Source organism: Mustela lutreola, chromosome 1 (genome assembly GCF_030435805.1).
Source record: "Mustela lutreola isolate mMusLut2 chromosome 1, mMusLut2.pri, whole genome shotgun sequence".
Taxonomy (NCBI): domain Eukaryota; kingdom Metazoa; phylum Chordata; class Mammalia; order Carnivora; family Mustelidae; genus Mustela; species Mustela lutreola.
The window spans coordinates 237,924,480-237,942,208 of NC_081290.1; the positions used below are offsets into that span (position 1 = coordinate 237,924,480).

Below are 17,729 nucleotides of genomic sequence, written 5' to 3' on the forward strand. Positions count from 1 at the left end.
TTCTGCCCACAGTTCCTGTCTTTGGGATTTAATAAAAACACCCTTTTTGCACCAAAGATGTGTCAAGAATTCTTTCTTGACTCTTCAGTCCCGAACCCCAGCATTTCATATCCATAAGTATATTAATTTCCTGAGTCTGTGAACCACTCTAGCAAGTTAATCGAACCTAAGGAGGAGGTGTTACCAAATAGTATTTGATGTTACCAAACTATCACAGGCACTAACCCAGAAAAGGAATGAGTGAGACTCGGCCTGCTGCTACACCCAGCTGGTCCCTTACAGGGAATCTCAAGCTGGCTGCACACATCGAAAGCATGGTTCCTGGCTGGGTTTGCCAACACTATTGCTGAACAAACTCTGATAAACTTGTCCTAAGATAAGTCAGTAACTCAAGAAACAAGGGTTAAGAAGAGAAAGGGAGAAATTTATTTTGGGTGGCAGCACCTGAGGGAGGTGACAGGCTTAAGCTGTAACAACTACCTCTCCAACAGTAAGATAGACACCTAGAGTTTTGCAGACACTTTTGGGGTTGGGGTGTACCTGAAAGAGAGCAGGCAGAGAGCACATGATCAGGGGTGGGGGTCAGTATATGTTCAGCCCATGATCTTGGGCAGTGAAGGGGACGTGTGGCATGTGATCCTCTAGGCATGCTATTACTATCGGGTTTTCTGGTCTGGCCATTGGAATGTTCCAGTTATTGTCAGTACCTCAGAAAGTGCAATAAGAAATAATTGTTGGGGTCTGTAGTTGAGGAAGAGGGGTCGCTAACAGACTAATTTATGTTGGAAGTGTAGATTAACAACCTGGACTTCGAATTGGCATCTGATATCGGGGCAGTCTTGTGGGACTCAGTTCTTATTAACCTGTGGAATGTGACGCTATTTCTAGGTAGGTAGTGTCCAAATTGAGTGAATTTATAGGATATTCAGTCAATGTCTCAGGAGAATTAATAAGTGGCGTGGGAAAAACACATGGTACCTTAACATGGTCAATATACTTTTTTTTCCTTTATATTTTATTTATTTGATAGAGATGGCAAGAGAGGGAACACAAGCAGAAGGAGTGGGAGAGGGAGAAGCAGGCTTCCCGCTGAGCAGGTATCCTGATGCAGGGCTTGATCCCAGAACCCTTTCCGGGATCATGACCTGAGCCGAAGACAGATGCTTAATGACTAAGCCACCCAGACACCCCAGTATACTTCTTTAGGAGTGAAAGAAAGGGAAAACTAGATTGAAAAGATATGTTCTTTCCAGGCTAATTAGTATATGTCATTTCCTGTCTAGTCTCTCGGCTTCTCCCTTATTGCATTCTACTCTGTCTTCTACACCAAAGTAGCTTTCTTTTTTTTAAAAAAAAAAAAAGATTTTATTTATTTATTTGACAGACAGAGATCACAAGGAGGCAGAGAGGCAGGCAGAGAGAGAGGAGGAAGCAGGCTCACTGCTGAGCAGAGAGCCCGATGTGGAGCTCGATCCCAGGACCCCGGGATCATGACCCGAGCCGAAGGCAGAGGCTTTAACCCACTGAGCCGCCCAGGCGCCCCCAAAGTAGCTTTCTTTAAAAACAAAACAGAAAACTATTCTCAAGTCTCTTTTCCCTCTCTTTCCACCTCTACTACTTTACATTCAGTTTCAGCTCTTGACCCCCAAATAGTGTAAACCATTGACAATGTTATTTCAAACAGAATACTGTGTTCAGCTTATGATTTTGTCCCCACTGCCTTTTGCACATATCATTCCCGCTAATATTTTTGTCTTCACTCCTTCATTTTTTAAATCATAGGTCCTTTACCAGAAGATAAGTTCTAAGAATAGATTAAAAGGAGGAAACTAGCCGGTTCCATTATACCAATAGAAGGAAGAACTCATATATTGTCAATATTTTTGTCTTTCAGATGTAATTGTTTAATTAAACAGCCTTCTTTCCTATTTGTCTTCACCGCAGAATCTTCGATACCTAGGACAGTGCCTGCCCTATCAGAAGAGCCCAATAAGTATTTGCTGAATAAATGAAAGGGTATGTGAATCATGTGAGGGCTGGATCAAATTATCCTTATTGAAAAGGCAGCATAAAAGGCAGCCACTTGGGTGGCTCAGTCAGTTAAATGTCTGATTCTTGGTTTTGGCTCAAGTCATGATTTCAGGGGTCCTATAATTGAGCCCTGCACTGGGTTCTCAGCTTGAAGATTCCTTCTCTCTGCCTCTCCCTGCCACTCACACACTCATGCACTCTCTCCAAAATAAATTTTTTTTTAAAAGATTTTATGTATTTATTTGACAGAGAAGACAAGTAAGCAGAGAGGCAGGCAGAGAGAGAGGAAGGGAAGCAGGCTCCCTGCCAAGCAGAGAGCCCGATGCAGGACTCGATCCCAGGACCCTGAGATCATGACCTGAGCTGAAGGCAGTGGCGTAACCCACTGAGCCACCCAGGCGCCCTCCAAAATAAATTTTTAACAATAACAAAAAACAGTGTTTTTGTTCCACTTTCCAATATGTCATTCTCCCTTCTCACCAAACAACAAAGTGATTTCTTCTCAATTCCCTCAATGTCGCAAGTTTTTCACCACCAGTCCTTTGCACTGGTGATCTGCTCTGTCCCCTCGGCTCTTCCACAGAACTGACTCAAGGATCTTTGCACTGCAGTTTAAATATCCCTTGTCAAGGATTTGGTTAAGTACTGTTATCTGAAATATCACTGCCTGCCCCCTTTTACTAACAGAGCATAGGTGTTTTTTTTCCTACAGCTTCTCAAAGATTTTCTTATTGTCTGTTTTCATTAACACAGTGTAAGTTCAGCAAGAGCAGGAACTATGGCTCTTTCCTTAACTGTTGTATTTCCAGCCCACAGCACAGTGTCACCCAGTGTGGGCTCTGAACGAACAAATGAATGAATGAATGAAAGCAAAAATATCCCACTACTCCTGAAGGCAGCTGTATTACTTGCCAACTTACTAGCAACTCAGTGAAATTGTGACTCCCACAGTTTGGGAATGCCCAGCTTTTTGGAAACTCCTGGATTTGCAGCCCCTGAATTCCAACTCTGGTAGGGAGGAGGGCACTTATTTCCAGTTGGCTTTTGTGAATCACTAAGTGCAGTGAATCTGACCTCAGGTCCTGGGACAAAGCCTGGAAGGCCCAGGAGATTCCTGCGGAGTGTCTGCTGTTGTGGTGGAGAGGGGAGAAGGCGAGCTCAGCAGGGTAGGGAAGGCAGAGCAGAGTGCACAGATGAGACAGGGGCCTGGTACTGTTGGAGGGCGTAGCTTTTGGTGGTTCAGGGCGCGGGGGCCGTCCTGATCAGGCTTGCAGGGGGCAGGACTTGCAGCCTGTGTAGTCCACTCCTGGAGCTTGTGTCGCTGAGATAGACACCCTCAGAACCTGGCTTGGGGTGCGCAGTTCACAGCATGGATGTTCTTGGAAAGGAAGGACCTCAACCTTGGCCTCCAAAGACCAAGAAAACAGGACCCTGGACAGCGCTTAGAATCCACAAAGGCAGGGCTTGCGTTACTTTGGATCTTTTCCACTGGGGCAATTTTGCCACTCATAATAAAGCTGAGATCCCAATCTGTGGGGCCACTATCCTAAAGTTGGGCAGAAATGGATTTCCCAAAAATGGACACCTGTTATTCACCGAAATAATATAAATTTCTTTGAAACAAAAGGAACATAAAAAAAAACAGTCTTTTGGTCATATTATTTGAATAAATCAGGGGATACTAATAGATATGAAAAGTACAGCCAGGGGCTGGAGGGAATGTGGAGTTAATGGGTACAGTCTCAGTTTTGCTAAGATGAAAATAATTCTAAGATTGGTTTCACAATGTGAATATACTCAATGCTACTGTAAAGAGAAACTCTTTTAAGGTTTTTATTTATTTCTTGGGCAGACAGAGATCACAAGTAGGCAGACATCCAGAAGGGTGGGTGGGGGGGAAGCAGGCTCCCCATTAAGCAGAGAGCCCGATGTGGGGCTTGACCCCAAAACCCTGGGATCATGAGCTGAGCCAAAGGCAGAGGCTTTAACCCACTGAGCCACTGGGCACCCCAAGAGAAACTCTTATTTTCATTTACTTCAAATGCAATATTCTGAATACTACACTACTTCTGACACTTCTGGTCACCACATGGGTACGCATCCAGCAATTCTCCAACACCATTGGGTGTCCTACAATTCAACTCAGTTCTGACACTGTCCACCCGGAGAGAGCCTCAGATCCCACAGGTTGAAAGCTCAGTCCTGTACCACTGCTCCCCACCCCACCAGATTGTGCTTCTGATCCACCAGCTATGAAACAGAGGTTCCCCAGACCCTCTTTTCAGGTGTGATTAACATGTTAGAATGGCTCACAAAACTGAGGAAAACATTTTACATATTAGAGTACCAGTTTGTTACAAAATGATGTAACTCAGAAACAACCAGATGGAAGACATGCTGAGGGCAAGGAATGCGGAAAGGGGGCAGAGCTTACATGCTCTTCCTGAGTAAGATTGCCACTCTCCCTAGCACCCCTCATTCACCAGCCTGGAGGCTCTCCAAACCCAGGATTTTTGTGGAGGCTTCATTATATATGTGTGATTGATTAAATCACTGGCCTTGGTGATTGAACTCAATCTCCAATCTCTATCCTCTCCAGAGAGGTGGGGGTGGGTGGGGCTGGAAGTTCCAACCCTCTAAGCAAGAGGTTGGTTCCCTTGGCAACCAGCTACCATCCTCGGGTGCTTTCCAAAAGTTGCACATTAACATAAACTTAGGTGGGGTTGTATGGGGAGGACACTCCTTTCACCGTTGAGGTCCTGGAGCTATTTCAGGAATCCATGACAAAAGACCAAATTTTAAAAGATGCTCCCATTGTTCTTACTCTCCTGGAAATGCCAAGGATTTTAAGAGCTATGAAAGAGAAATCTTGGACCAACACCAAAATATAGAATAAACCACAATATCACAACTACTCAACTATATACCTAAAAATGTGGCAAATTTTATGTGTTTTTACCACAACATTAAAAATTACCAAGGGGAAAAAAAAACTGGTGCCCAAGCTTCAGAGTGACTGGGAAGCTCCCTCCTCACTGTCAAGGAGCTTGTGGCATAGTATAGAGCCACAGGATCACTCTATGTGTCTGGATGGCTGGCCCAGAAGTCAGTCCCTGGAGAGACTGGAAACAGATTCAGGGTCCTATTCCACAGGCATTGGTGCTGCTTCTAGAGCTAGTCCCCCGACCTTCCCATTAGGAAGGATGGGGATCTCATTCAGTTGACTCTCCTTTCTACCCGGAGAAAATGGGGACATTCATGGCAGTTCCTTTCTGTTCTCCAACTCTTCCTTTGCAGAGATTATTATTGTTACTAGAGAAGAGTGCTTTTCTTTTCCTAGAAATTTCATCTTCATTCCCTGATAGTAGATAGATTTCTTTCTTTTTTTTTTTTTTTTGTTCATCTTAAAGCTTCTCTACCTACTAAATCCCATACTGCAGCCTGTGCGATATTCCATAAGGAATGCCTCTGCACCCCCTTGCCTGGCTCTCCTTACTTTGATGTACCCATCCCTGTCCAGCAGTATTCACATCTTCATTAATTATTAAGATCTGCTATAGTTTGCTGCCAGTAGGTTGTAAAGGAGTGAAAAATAGTATTAGCATTCTTTTTCATTGACACCTGGGGGACAGCTATAAACATAAAATACTCAACCATTACCATTTTGCAATTTCAAATAAAATAATTATTACTTTAAAATATTTCAAAATGAGGGGTACCTGGGTAGCTCAGTCTGTTGAGCATCCAACTCTTGATCTCAGCTTAGGTCTTGATCTCAGGGTTATGCTACACAGTGGGCGTGGAACCTACTTAAAAAAAAAAAATTCAAAATAAGTAGCCCAGACCATGAGTGTCAGAACTTAAAACAACCAGGTATGTTAGACCTCTTCATTGTAATTTATCAGGGCAGAAATTCAGGTGGCCTGGGGATCCCTCGTGCAACCAGCAGTTTTGTTGCGACTGAGCCCTTAAGCTATGGGGTTTGTGCTAACTGGGCAATTAGTGTCAGAAGTTAAGTCAAGTCGTAGGATATCCCATTCGTGTGAAAGAATTGAGAACTCGTGTTAGAAAATGACACACCATCTCCCCTTGATTACTACAATAGCCTCGTAGCCAACTACAAATTTAGGAATTCCCACAACCCCCTCAGTTTCCATAATTCAGTAGAAAGACCTACAGAACTCAGTAAAGTGCTTTACTTATGATTCTTTATTATGAAGGATGCAAATAAACAACCAAATGAAGGGGTACATAAGGCATATTCAGGGAGTAGGTCTGCGGCTTCCTTACCCCCTCCAGGCAAGTGACTGTCCCAGCACATCCACGTGTTCACCAAACAGGAAGTTCCCTGAACTCTGTTGTTAAGTGTTTTCATATGAGCTTTCACTGCAGGGGCATGGTTAATTAAATCATTGGCCATGGTGATTGAACCCAATCTTCAGGCCCTTTTCCCCTCTCGAGTCACGTTCTAACTCTCTAACCACATGGCTCTTTCATTTAGTGACCAGCCACCATCCTGAAACTATTTAGGGGCCCCTCTAGGATTTACCCCATTAGCATAAACTCAGATATGGTGGAAAGGGTTTATGAGTAACAAAAGATATTTCTATTGCTTAGGAAATTCCAAGGGTTTTAGACAAAGATTAAGTATGTTTTTTATTGTACCCCAGGCCACCCCCTAGTCTTTGATCTCATGGATCCCTTATAGCAAAAAGATCATATCTGTCTGAACGTAAGAGATAACAGCAGCATTTGGAAGAGTCAATGTGGGTAGAGATAAGAGGTTTCTAACACAATTTCCCAATACATCTGACCATCAATATAAGTATTATAATTTTACCAACAATGTAGATATAAGACCATATTTCATTATGATAAACATAATCTGAAAAATAAAAGTCAAAAGATATCAGCCTATTACTAGAGTTCCATTCAGTCCAGGCCATCATATTGTATGGAAATATATCCCAGGATGAGGCCACTCATGTTCATAGGCTTCCATTTGATCTCTGCAGTTTCCAAAAGCAGGTGTGGCTTCAGCACCATAGCACTACACAGCTTCACTCTTTCAGGCATCTAGTATAACTGAGCTAAGAGATAGTATCATCTCCTGTTTTGAGCCTCTTTCTAAGTGTTAATGAATTCGAGATTCCCTCATTATATAACTTATTTGTTTATTTATTTATTTATTAGTCTAGCAGCTACTCCCCTCAGTCTACTCCCTAGAGTAGGGTTATACAGGTACAGAACGAGTGGGCTATTTTTACTATTACACATAGCTACATTCACTGTTAATCACGGTTTTCACAAATAGGGTAAAGGTATACTCCATCAGGTCCTTAGGAATTCTGACATAAGGATTTAAATACAGTTTCTTATTTAGGAATCATCCCTGCTTCTGGAGCTTATAGCTGCAGCCTTGGTCCTGTGACCATTAGGTAAGAAAAAGAAAATTGAGGTGATAAGGGAAAGAAAGAAAAATTATAGTCATTAGTCATCTTCCCATGGGAAGAGGAATAATCATGCCATCATACTCTTCCAGTACTCTTCCCCAGATCCACCGGGGTGGGGGGGTAGTCTGTTTAGTGAGGACAATACCTTGTCTTCCTTATGTTGAGTATGAGCACGTACTCATGAAGGTGTGTAAGCCAGCCTTCACATCTTTATCTCTCCCCGTTTCAGATGAACAATGTTTAATGCCCATTCCAATTCTCTATCAGACTATTAGTATGAGGAAGATACTTCCCTACTTGTTTATGTGCTATAAAGCATGTTCCTTGTTCTGAAGAAATATGACTTGGTGATCCAAACCGGTGCAGTTTCTTCTGTCATGGTTATTTTATTGTACTTTGAATATTTCTATCTTCCACTGGGTAAGCAAAGTCTATTTCAAAGTCAATATCTATTCTTATTAAGACCCGTTGGCGGGGCGCCTGGGTGGCTCAGTTGGTTATGCAGCTGCCTTCAACTCTGGTCATGATTCCTGGGTCGTGGGATAAAGCCTCACATTGGGATCCCTGCTCAGCAGAGAGCCTGCTTCTCTCTCTCCCTCTGCCTGCCACTCTCCTTCTTTACTAAATAAAATCTTTAAAAAAAAGTGTGTGTGGGGGGCGCCTGGGTGGTTCAGTGGGTTAAAGCCTCTGCCTTTGGTTCGGGTTGTGGTTCCAGGGTCCCAGGGTTGAGCCCACATCACATCGGGCTCTCTGCTCGGCGGGAGGCCTGCCTCTCCCTCTCTCTGCCTGCCTCTCTGCCTACTCATGATGTCTGTCAAATAAATAAGAAAATCTTTAAAAAAATAAATAAATAAAGACCTTGGCTACCAGAATCATTTTCACTTGCCAACTGTGTTCTCCCAGGGAATTTGCCATATATCATCTGTAATCTTTTGTTGGCAGAAAGAATGGTTGTTCATGGCATTTTGTACTCCAGAGCTGCAAGAGGAGTATGTCTAGATTCAGGGCATATCTGCAGAGCTCCAGTGTCCGTGTATTTCATACATGCAGGTAGCCTCATCAAACAAGTACACAGGACTACCCATTAGTGAATTCCAAGCACCTTGTGAACCTGCAAATTGGTTCTTCCGATGGGCATCAACATGTTCTACGGTAATGCATCCCTCAAATTCTCAGTCATTTCAATAGGGCCATGCCTCATAAGGGCATCTCTCTTATTTTACAATTTTTTTTTATTTATTAGGTAATCTCTACCCCAACATGGAGTTCAAACTCATGACTCCAAGATCAAGAGTTACATGCTCTACCTACTGAGCCAACCAGGTGCTAGATACCCTTGGTAAATCTTCCATTGCTTTTTCACCTGACCATATGGCCAGGCCAATGGACACCATCCATGAGTCAGTATCATTGTTCAGTTCTTCAATCACCGCTGAAAAAGCAGCATGTAATTCAGCCAACCACACTGATTTGTTTTTACCCTCCTCAAAAACAATTTTTAGCCTTCTAAAGAGGATGCTGTCCATTTACCTTGGAACTGCCATCCAAAAACCAAGCAGCTCCTTTTTGGTCAGTTGAGAACTGTTTACAGGGCACTGTTAATAGAAGAGAATCTTGCAGCTCCTCATGTGGTCCCAAAATCAGTCCCAGGGGGAAAAGTCTGCTTGTCTTGCTTGTGAATCTACTGGGTAACTTGCTGCATTCCTCTGATGGCATATTCCTCTACAAACCATTTCCATTTTGTTATAGAAGTCTTCTGGGCACTGCCCCTCCCTATTAGTGTGTTTCTGTGACCTCACCCTATTATCAGTGTTATTTCTGGTTGAAAGATTATTTTTCATTTAAAAAATTTAAAATTATGGTTAAATGCACTTAATGTGAAGTCTACCATCTTAACCATTTTTAATTGTACCGTTCAGTAGTGTTAAGTATAATTGTGCAACCAATCCCTGGAATTTTTTCATCTTGCAAAATTGAAGCTCTGTACCAATTAAACAACAACTCATTTTCCCCTCCCTCCAGTCCCTAGCAACCATTGCTCTACTTTCTCTTCCTATGAACTTGACCATTCTAGATACCTCGCATAAGTGGAATCATTACTCAGTACTTATCTCTTTTGTGACTGGCGTAATGTCACATAGCATAATGTCCTCAGGCTTCATCCATGTTGTAGGTAGTGTCAGAATTTCCTTCCTTTTTCAGGCTAATATTACATGTACGTATATACTACATTTTGTTTATCCACTCATCTGTGCATGGATAGTTGAGTTGCTTCTACCTCTTGGCTATTTTGTGAATGTTGCTACGAACATGGGTGTACAAATATCAGAGACCCCACTTTCAATTCTTTTGGATATATACCCAGAAGTAGATTGGAGATCATATGATAATTCTTTTTTTTTTTTCCCCTGAAGAACCACCATACTGCTTCCCTAGTGGCTGCACCATTTTACATTACTACCAGCAGTATACAAGTGTTCCAATTTCCCCATGTCCCTGGCAACATCTGTTCTTTTCTGGGCGTTTGTTTGTTTTGGTTCTTAGATACTAAGCATCCTAATGGGTGTGAGGTTATATGAGTACTTATATACTTCAGTCACAGCGGCAGTTTCAATCAATGTCTAAGAGCAGGCTAGTAACTGCCCCTCAAATGAAACTCTCTAGTCCAAAGTCCCAGTAGTCATTACTGCGGGGCATTCACAGAGTTTGCCATAAGCTCCAGTTTACATTCCACATGGGTCTCTGGTATAGAAAATTCGCCATACCAGCACTCCAGTTTTTATTTTATATTGTGTGGGCTTGGGCAGTCTTACTTGTTGCCATTTAGCATGTCCAACTAATACTGCTTGAAGGGTGGATTTACATGCCTGGAGTTTCACAAAACTAGTTAGGGGAAACTTTGCCATATGCAATATCCACCCACCTAATACACTCAGGTAAAAGAGAAATACAGACCCAGTCACTTCATGTAAACATTCTAGTTTTCACCCAAATCTCTACTTTAATCCTATCAACACTTAACATTTCTGTATTCTCTCGATCTGATTACAGCTCCTGTTAGGGATGCACCAGTGGGTTTTGATACCGCAGTGCACAAGGTTCCCTTGTCTAGGAGTCCCAGAAACTACTCTTCTCCACTCCGGCCCATATGTGAAATTTAATCAGGCACCAAATGTATGATTGTATAGATAAACTTATAAACTCAGCATTTATAGGTTAGCCCTAAATAAAAACATTCAAGGTAAGCATTCAAAGAATAGAAATTGAAGTCAAAACTTCCATGTTAGTAGAGAAAAAAGAAAGGAATAAAGACAAATCATTTGATACAAGAGAATGCAAGAAAATTGGGAAAAAAGAGGCAAGAAAGGTGTGGTTAACAAGACACAATAAGCTGGCAGAAAGAAATCTGAAAAATATTGAGCTAAATAAGTATTAGATAAAACAGTAAGATAAAAATTTTATAGATAATGAGGATCATTACATAATAAACATGTTTATCAGAAATACATAGAAGTTCTCAATTTATATATCCAATGTAATCTTAAATTACATGAAGCTAAAAATGTGCATAAAGATAAAGGGAGATTGCCAAATCCACAATTATGGGAAATTTAAGAAACCATTCTCAGTGATAGATAATTCTATCAGATATAAATAGGACAAGCTAGATTTAAACATCTAGGGAAAGAATTCTACCCCCAGTATTTAGAGAATATATTTTCCTCTCAAGCATAAATGGAACATTACGCGCACGCGCACACACACGTGCACACACACAGGTCACAAAGCAAATCTCAGTAAACCCAAAGAATGGAGATCATACAAAGCATTTTAAGAAATAACCTCCAGGGACACCTGGCTGGCTCAGTGGGTTAAAACCTCTGCCTTCGGCTCAGGTCATGATCCCAGGGTCCTGGGATAGAGCCCCTCGTCAGGCTCTCTGCTCAGTGGGGAGCCTGCTTCCTCTCTCTCTGCCTTCCTCTGCCTACCTGTAACCTCTGTCAAATAAATAAATAAAATCTATGAAAAAAAAAAAAGAAATAACCTCCAAAATCTGTATGTTTGAAAATTTGAAAACATACTTCTTTGTAATTTATGAGTCAAGAAAGGAAGAAATGAAAGTGAGACAATGTTGGGACCTGAACAACAGTGAAAACACACCATGTATCACAGCTCAGGACAAGGTGTTAACTAGTACATAGAGAACAAGTTTTAAACTTAGATACAGTAATTAGAAGAAACATTTTTTAAAACTCTTAAAGCACTGTCTTATCTAAAAATTTAGAACAAAAAAATACAAACTGTAAATCCAAAGAATGTGGAAAGCAGAAAAGAAAGACAATAGTAGCAAATAAAATCAAGACAGAGTATCAATGAAGAAAAAAGGCTGCTTCTCAGAAAAGATAAAAAACCTCTGGTGAGACTGGTTACAAAACAGAAAGCAAAACAGAACACCGCTATCCATAAAATAAAATTTCAAATTAAAGAAAAATTAGTAACTTAGAAAAGTGTATCCTACAAAAACCAAGTCACGAACAAAATTTTTTAAAATCTGAATAGATTCAAAACTAGAAAAAACTTAGGCAAAAATCTTCCCAGCTCAATAAGGGAATGAAGATTTTAAACCAATGCCTTTTATGCTGAGAACTGTAAAATTTCTAAGTGTGAGCAAACAAAAATAAATTTATTTAAAAATAAATACATTCTGACCAGGTAGGCTTACCTCAGAAGTATAATGAGAATAAAATCTGTTAGTGCAACTCATTTCATGAATTGATGTGATGCATTTAACTTATATTTATACACATTAAAATAATCTTAAAACCTTCCAAATATATGCATTAAAGTCGGAAATATCATAAAAATTCCTGTTTTCACCACCTCTTTAAACATTATGTAGCTGTTGAAGTAAACCAATGGAACACATATGCACATGTATATGTACACATATTACATACACAAATACTTCTCATGACTATTCAGTTAACTTTTCACATAGCAGCCTTTGAAAAGCTAAATTGTTATTTTAAAAAGCCCCCAAATACACTACAGGTTTTTTTAGAAAGTAGTTTTAGATGTCAGAATCTCAGGCAAAGCTATGTTCACCCAGTTACTCTTCACACATTCAGAGAATACTGTAAGGAGCAAATCTGAATTGTGTAATTTGTGTGAACCCAAAATGTTCTGTTTCCCTGAGATGTACCTCCTCTTCAGAGAGGAAGAGGCAAGGGCTTTAGCTTGTTCTGCTTGCTCAGGGGTGAGGAATGTCCCAGAGCTCTGTCCCCTTATTTTCCCTAAAGGTGACTTTCCGTGCAGTGTCTTTATATTAAAGGGCAGTACTACATAAAACTATGAGGCCTTTGAAGGCTGGCCGACTGAAGAAAATGGCGCAGAACAGGAAAATGGTGCATCCAAAGAACGACTCCCTCTTTTTCCTAGTCCGCTAACCGACTCCCCCCACCCCCCGCCCCAACCAGGTCTTCTCTTCCCCACTGATAAGTACAAAATTCTGAATACATTTTACGTATAAACCGCGTTTTTAAACTTTAAAATTGTTATTTCATTTTTCAGTGGATTTTTTTTCCTGTTTGAAAATTGTTTAGGTTACTTGAATCAGAATGCACAATAATTTTCCTCATTAAGACTAATGAATTTTTTTTCTAAATTTTTTTTTTTTTTTTTTTTTTTTTTTAACTAACAGCTTTTCATTTCGCAACTGACCTTTCAGGAGTGAATTAAAAGACAGTAAGCCAGGGACAGGTCAAGAAGCCCAAGTTGAAAGACTTTCCCCGAAGGTGGCCCCCCGGGACCACCAGCCAATCAGGATTAGAAAGAGCCCCGCCAGGTTGCGCTCCCAGACCCAAAGGCACACACCCCAGCGTTCCGCTTGCGCAGCGGGGCCGCACACCGCGGTTCCGGGGCTCCGCGACGACGCGCTGCCTGACCGGTAGGAGCCGCCGTCGACGAGCGACGGGTGCCGTCCAGGCCACGCCGGGTGCCGTCCCCTCGCCTCCCCCCACCCCCGCCACCGATCCCTCAACCGGCGGACATGGTTGAGGCAGATCGCCCCGGGAAGCTTTTCATTGGGGGGCTCAACCCCGAAACCGATGAAAAAGGCCTAGAGGCCGCATTTGGCAAGTATGGCCGCATCAGCGAGGTTCTCTTGATGAAAGATCGAGAAACCAGCAAGTCCAGGGGCTTCGCGTTTGTCACCTTCGAAAGCCCCGCGGACGCCAAGGCCGCCGCCAGAGACATGAACGGCAAGTCCCTGGATGGTAAGGCCATCAAGGTGGCCCAGGCCACCAAGCCGGCGTTTGAGAGCGGGCGGCGGGGCGCGCCGCCGCCGTCCCGCAGCCGAGGTCGCCCGAGGGGCCTGCGCGGGAGCCGCGGGGGCGGCGGAGGCCCGCGGCGACCCCCGTCCCGGGGCGGGCCGGCGGACGACGGCAGCTACGCGGGGGATTTCGATCCGCGGCCCTCTAGGGCCCCGCTGCCCATGAAGCGCGGGCCGCCACCGCGCAGGGCCGGGCCGCCCCCCAAGAGGGCCGCACCGTCGGGCCCGGCTCGCAGCGGCGGCGGCGGCGGCGGCGGCATGCGCGGGCGGGCTACGGCCGCACGGGGGCGAGACGGCTATGCGGGCCCGCCGCGCCGGGACCCGCCGCCTCTGCGCCGCGACCCCTACCTAGGCCCCCGGGAGGAGGGCTACTCGCCCAGAGACGGCTACTCGAGCCGAGACTACCCCCGCGAGTTTGCTCCCTCGCCCCGAGAGTACACCTACCGCGATTACGGCCACGCCAGTGCCCGGGACGACTGCCCGTCGAGAGGCTACGGCGACCGAGACGGCTATGGGGGGCGCGACCGTGACTACGCGGACCACCCGAGTGGAGGCTCCTACCGAGACCCCTTCGAGAGCTACGGAGACCCGCGCAGTGCCGCCACAGCGCGGGGGCCCCCGCCTTCTTACGGCGGAGGAGGCCGCTACGACGACTACCGCGGCTGCTCACCTGACGTCTACGGCGGCGGCCGCGACGGTTACGGCGGCGGCCGCAGCGACCGCTACTCGAGGGGCCGCGACCGGGTAGGCAGAGCCGACCGCGGGCTCTCCCCGTCCTTGGAAAGAGGGTGCCCTCCCCCGCGCGATTCTTACAGCCGCTCTGGCCGCAGGATCCCCAGGGGCGGAGGCCGCCTGGGAAGTCGCCCCGAGAGAGGGGGAGGCCGCAGCAGATACTAAGTACCAACAGACTTGGGACCAAAATGCCGTTTTCACAGAAACTAACGAAAAGAAGAGTCTGTGCCCTGGTCAACTACCCAAGGACTAGTACAAGGAAGAGTTGTTTTTACCTTTTAAGAATTTTCTGTTAACCTCCTCTCCATGATTTTTGTGCTTTTGGGAGGAAAAAGTTAAAACTCGTTTAATTGCGTTTTGGAATTGTTAACGTTTCTTTCAACAAGCTCATGTTAAAAGTGTAAGACTTGAACCTGCGTACTAGTCTTCTTATATTTTCAAGTAAAAATTCTTCTAAAGGCTTCCTCCCTTCTAAATTTTCTAAAAATGAGACAAACAGTTCTAAGATCTTTTACAAACGTCTCAAAAAATGGAAAAACGGATCATTCTGTTCATTCAAACCAACTAGATTTTTGGGGGAAGAGTGGGAGGGAATTAGTGTATGCTACTCTTTAAGATTTCAGGGTGTATCTTTCAAACCCAGGCTCAGTGTTCCCAATATTTTGAAAGAAAAATGACCAGCAACAACAACAAAAATTACTTAAATGTTTATTTAAAGGAAGTTCTATACACTCTGTAAGTCTTAAAAAAAAAAAAAAAAAAGCAAGTGGACAATACTGGCCATATTTTGGGGTTTTTTGCCTTTACATTGGGAATCTGCAGGAATTCCTGATCCCTTTGTCCCCAAAATACTGTTCATATGTGTTGAACAAGAATGGAATACCAAATTAAAGATTTGGCCAGCCAACCACAGGGATGCGAAAATCCCAGAAAAACATCAATTAATAGCATTTATTTTCACCACCAACAAATTACTAAGAAATAAGTAGAAAATACACCACTAGTGGATTTGGGGATCATATGGCTTCCATTTCTAACTCCAAGCTACTTGCTCTTGGCTCTAGAGCCAGCTGCTGGCTCCTGTGGAGAGAAATAGGATTCTGCCCCCAGGGGTGGAGGAATCAAATGCGAGCAACATCAGAGCTCAGAAGCTCAGAGAGTTCTAAGAGAGCTTGGTATTTCAACATCTGAGGATTTCATCCTGGTATGAGGGACTTGGGTCTGCCTGTTCCCAAAAGGCAAAGGGATGGGTTGAGTGTACTGTTAACGTGGGCGGAAGGGCTTGAGCAGACAGAAATCAGAGAGGCTTCCTCCAGAGTGCCTCAGGAGGGATGTAACAACCTCCTCTTTCCACCCCAAGCTCAGGGCAAGAAACCCCTTTTCCAGTCAGCACCTGTGGAATTTCCCATTTATTTGAGAGAGAGGTAATTGCACAGTCAAGGAGTTCCGGTAGCCGCCAGAGAAAAAGGACCAGGTTAAAATAGTAGGATTCATGTTCTGCGTAATAATTGCTGGAGGAAATAGATGGGAATTTGAACAACAAAGTACTTAAAGAGATCTGAATGTACCACACTCACATACACAACTCTAAAAATATGGTTTTTGACAAAATAATAAAGTAGGTGAATTACAGCAAAGGCTGCATTAGTGGCCCAGAAGATCAAATGCAGGAAATAGCTTAAAAATAAAGTCCAGAAATCAATCTGGCAAAAATGTGTAACAGCTTTAAGGAAAAGTTGTTAATGTTTATTAAAGGACCTGAAAGAAGACTAAATAAATGGGAGGTTTATATCATGTCGTGGTTGGGAACAGTTTTTATTGTAACTCTTCTCAATCTCACCAAATTAATTTGGAAAATCAATACAACTTCAAAGGAAGTTACAACATGACTTTTCCACACAGCTCTCTTCTCTTTCTCGATAATACCTATTTGTTGGTGTGATCAACGATGGAATACTGAATAAAATATTTGGTCAACTGGCCACAAAATGAAAAAAAAAAAAAAAACTTCAATTCACTACAAACAAATGATTAAGAAACAGGTAAGAAAAAGACACTATTGGGAGATTTAGCTAACAATTCTAAAAGTTATATGGTGGAATAAAGAGCAAGAAGAGCCAAAGCAATTCTGAAAAAAACAATTAGAAAAGACTTGCCTTACCAGATACCAAAAACTAACTTGTTACAAAGTTAGAGTAATTTAAGCTGCGTGATATCAACAGACATGGATAGCCAGACCAACAGAGCCAAACAGTGAGCCTAGAAACTGGCCCACTTGCATATGAAAACATGATATATGACAGGTAGCTTTGAAAGTCACTGATGAAAGGATGGACTTTTTTGTTGTTGTTTTTGATGGCTGTCTCTTTGCAAAAATATAAAATGAGAATCCCTAACCCAGCATACACAAAAATACATTCTAGATGATTTGAAGATTTAATTCTGAAGAGGAAATTTTCTTAAAACTTAGAAGAAAATAAAGAAGAAATGTATCACACTGGGGTAGAGAACTTTTTAAGACATAAAACACAATCCTAGAAGGAAAATGTTGATAGAATTTTCCACCTTATTAAGATATTTTTTATGATAGGATACTTAACAGTGAAATAGCAAACCATAGATTGGAAGAATTTATTTGCATTGAAATAAGTTCCAAAAGAATGCTTAGGAACCAGTTAGAAAGAAAAACACCAAGAAAAAAAGAGGGGAGCAAAAGGACAGATACCTTTTTGATAGAGGTATAAATTGACATAATCACTGGAAATAATTTTGGCAATGCCTAGTAAAGTTGAAGGGGGTACGTACCTTATGACCCAGAAATTTCACTTCAAGGAGAGGACCTAGAGAAACTTGCACATGTAAACAGGAGGTTTGCTTGAGATTGGGCCTTACTGCACTCTTTGAATGTTAAAGTAGAACCAGTCTGCCTGGAGTGGATCAGTGGTGAGGTTTATTCTTACAATGAAGTTCAATGTAGAAGCCACCGTCAATCAACCAGATCCACATGTAACAACATAGGTAAATATCTCAATATTTGTTGGGTGAAAAAGGCAAATTGCATAAATACAGGTGTACTAAAAATATGTGATCAGAGATAAACGAGAAATTGGAAAGTTTACTGTGAGATAAGGAAGGTGGATGAGGAATGGGCTTTAGCTGAACCTGCAGTATTGTTTCTTTAA

At 42.8% G+C, this 17,729-nt stretch overlaps 2 protein-coding genes across 5 annotated transcripts in view; one reads left to right on the forward strand and one right to left on the reverse strand.

The window, feature by feature from the left end:
• The window catches only part of LOC131808816 (large ribosomal subunit protein eL39-like), a 34,428-nt gene extending 19,736 nt beyond the window's left edge, over positions 1 to 14,692 (reverse strand). Inside the window, exons 1-2 of one of the 4 annotated variants that reach the window (XM_059134938.1) lie at positions 14,486 to 14,692; positions 5,751 to 5,837 (exon numbers count right to left, since the gene is read on the reverse strand). The gene's annotated coding sequence lies outside the window, so the exon portion shown is untranslated. Of the gene's footprint in view, positions 1 to 5,750; positions 5,838 to 13,205; positions 13,290 to 14,259; positions 14,432 to 14,485 lie in introns of those variants that run through there. The other 3 variants (XM_059134907.1, XM_059134918.1, XM_059134928.1) reach the window with 3 other exon arrangements.
• RBMXL2 (RBMX like 2) lies at positions 13,377 to 16,344 on the forward strand. Its single transcript, XM_059134894.1, has one exon. The coding sequence runs from the start codon at positions 13,534 to 13,536 to the stop codon at positions 14,710 to 14,712; it is 1,179 nt and encodes a 392-aa protein (XP_058990877.1). The 5' UTR covers positions 13,377 to 13,533; the 3' UTR covers positions 14,713 to 16,344.
• Positions 16,345 to 17,729: the final 1,385 nt, after the last annotated feature.

Excerpts from the sequence above, each read along its gene's own strand:
- RBMXL2 (XM_059134894.1), top strand. The coding sequence starts at position 13,534 with ATGGTTGAGGCAGATCGCCCCGGGAAGCTTTTCATTGGGGGGCTCAAC.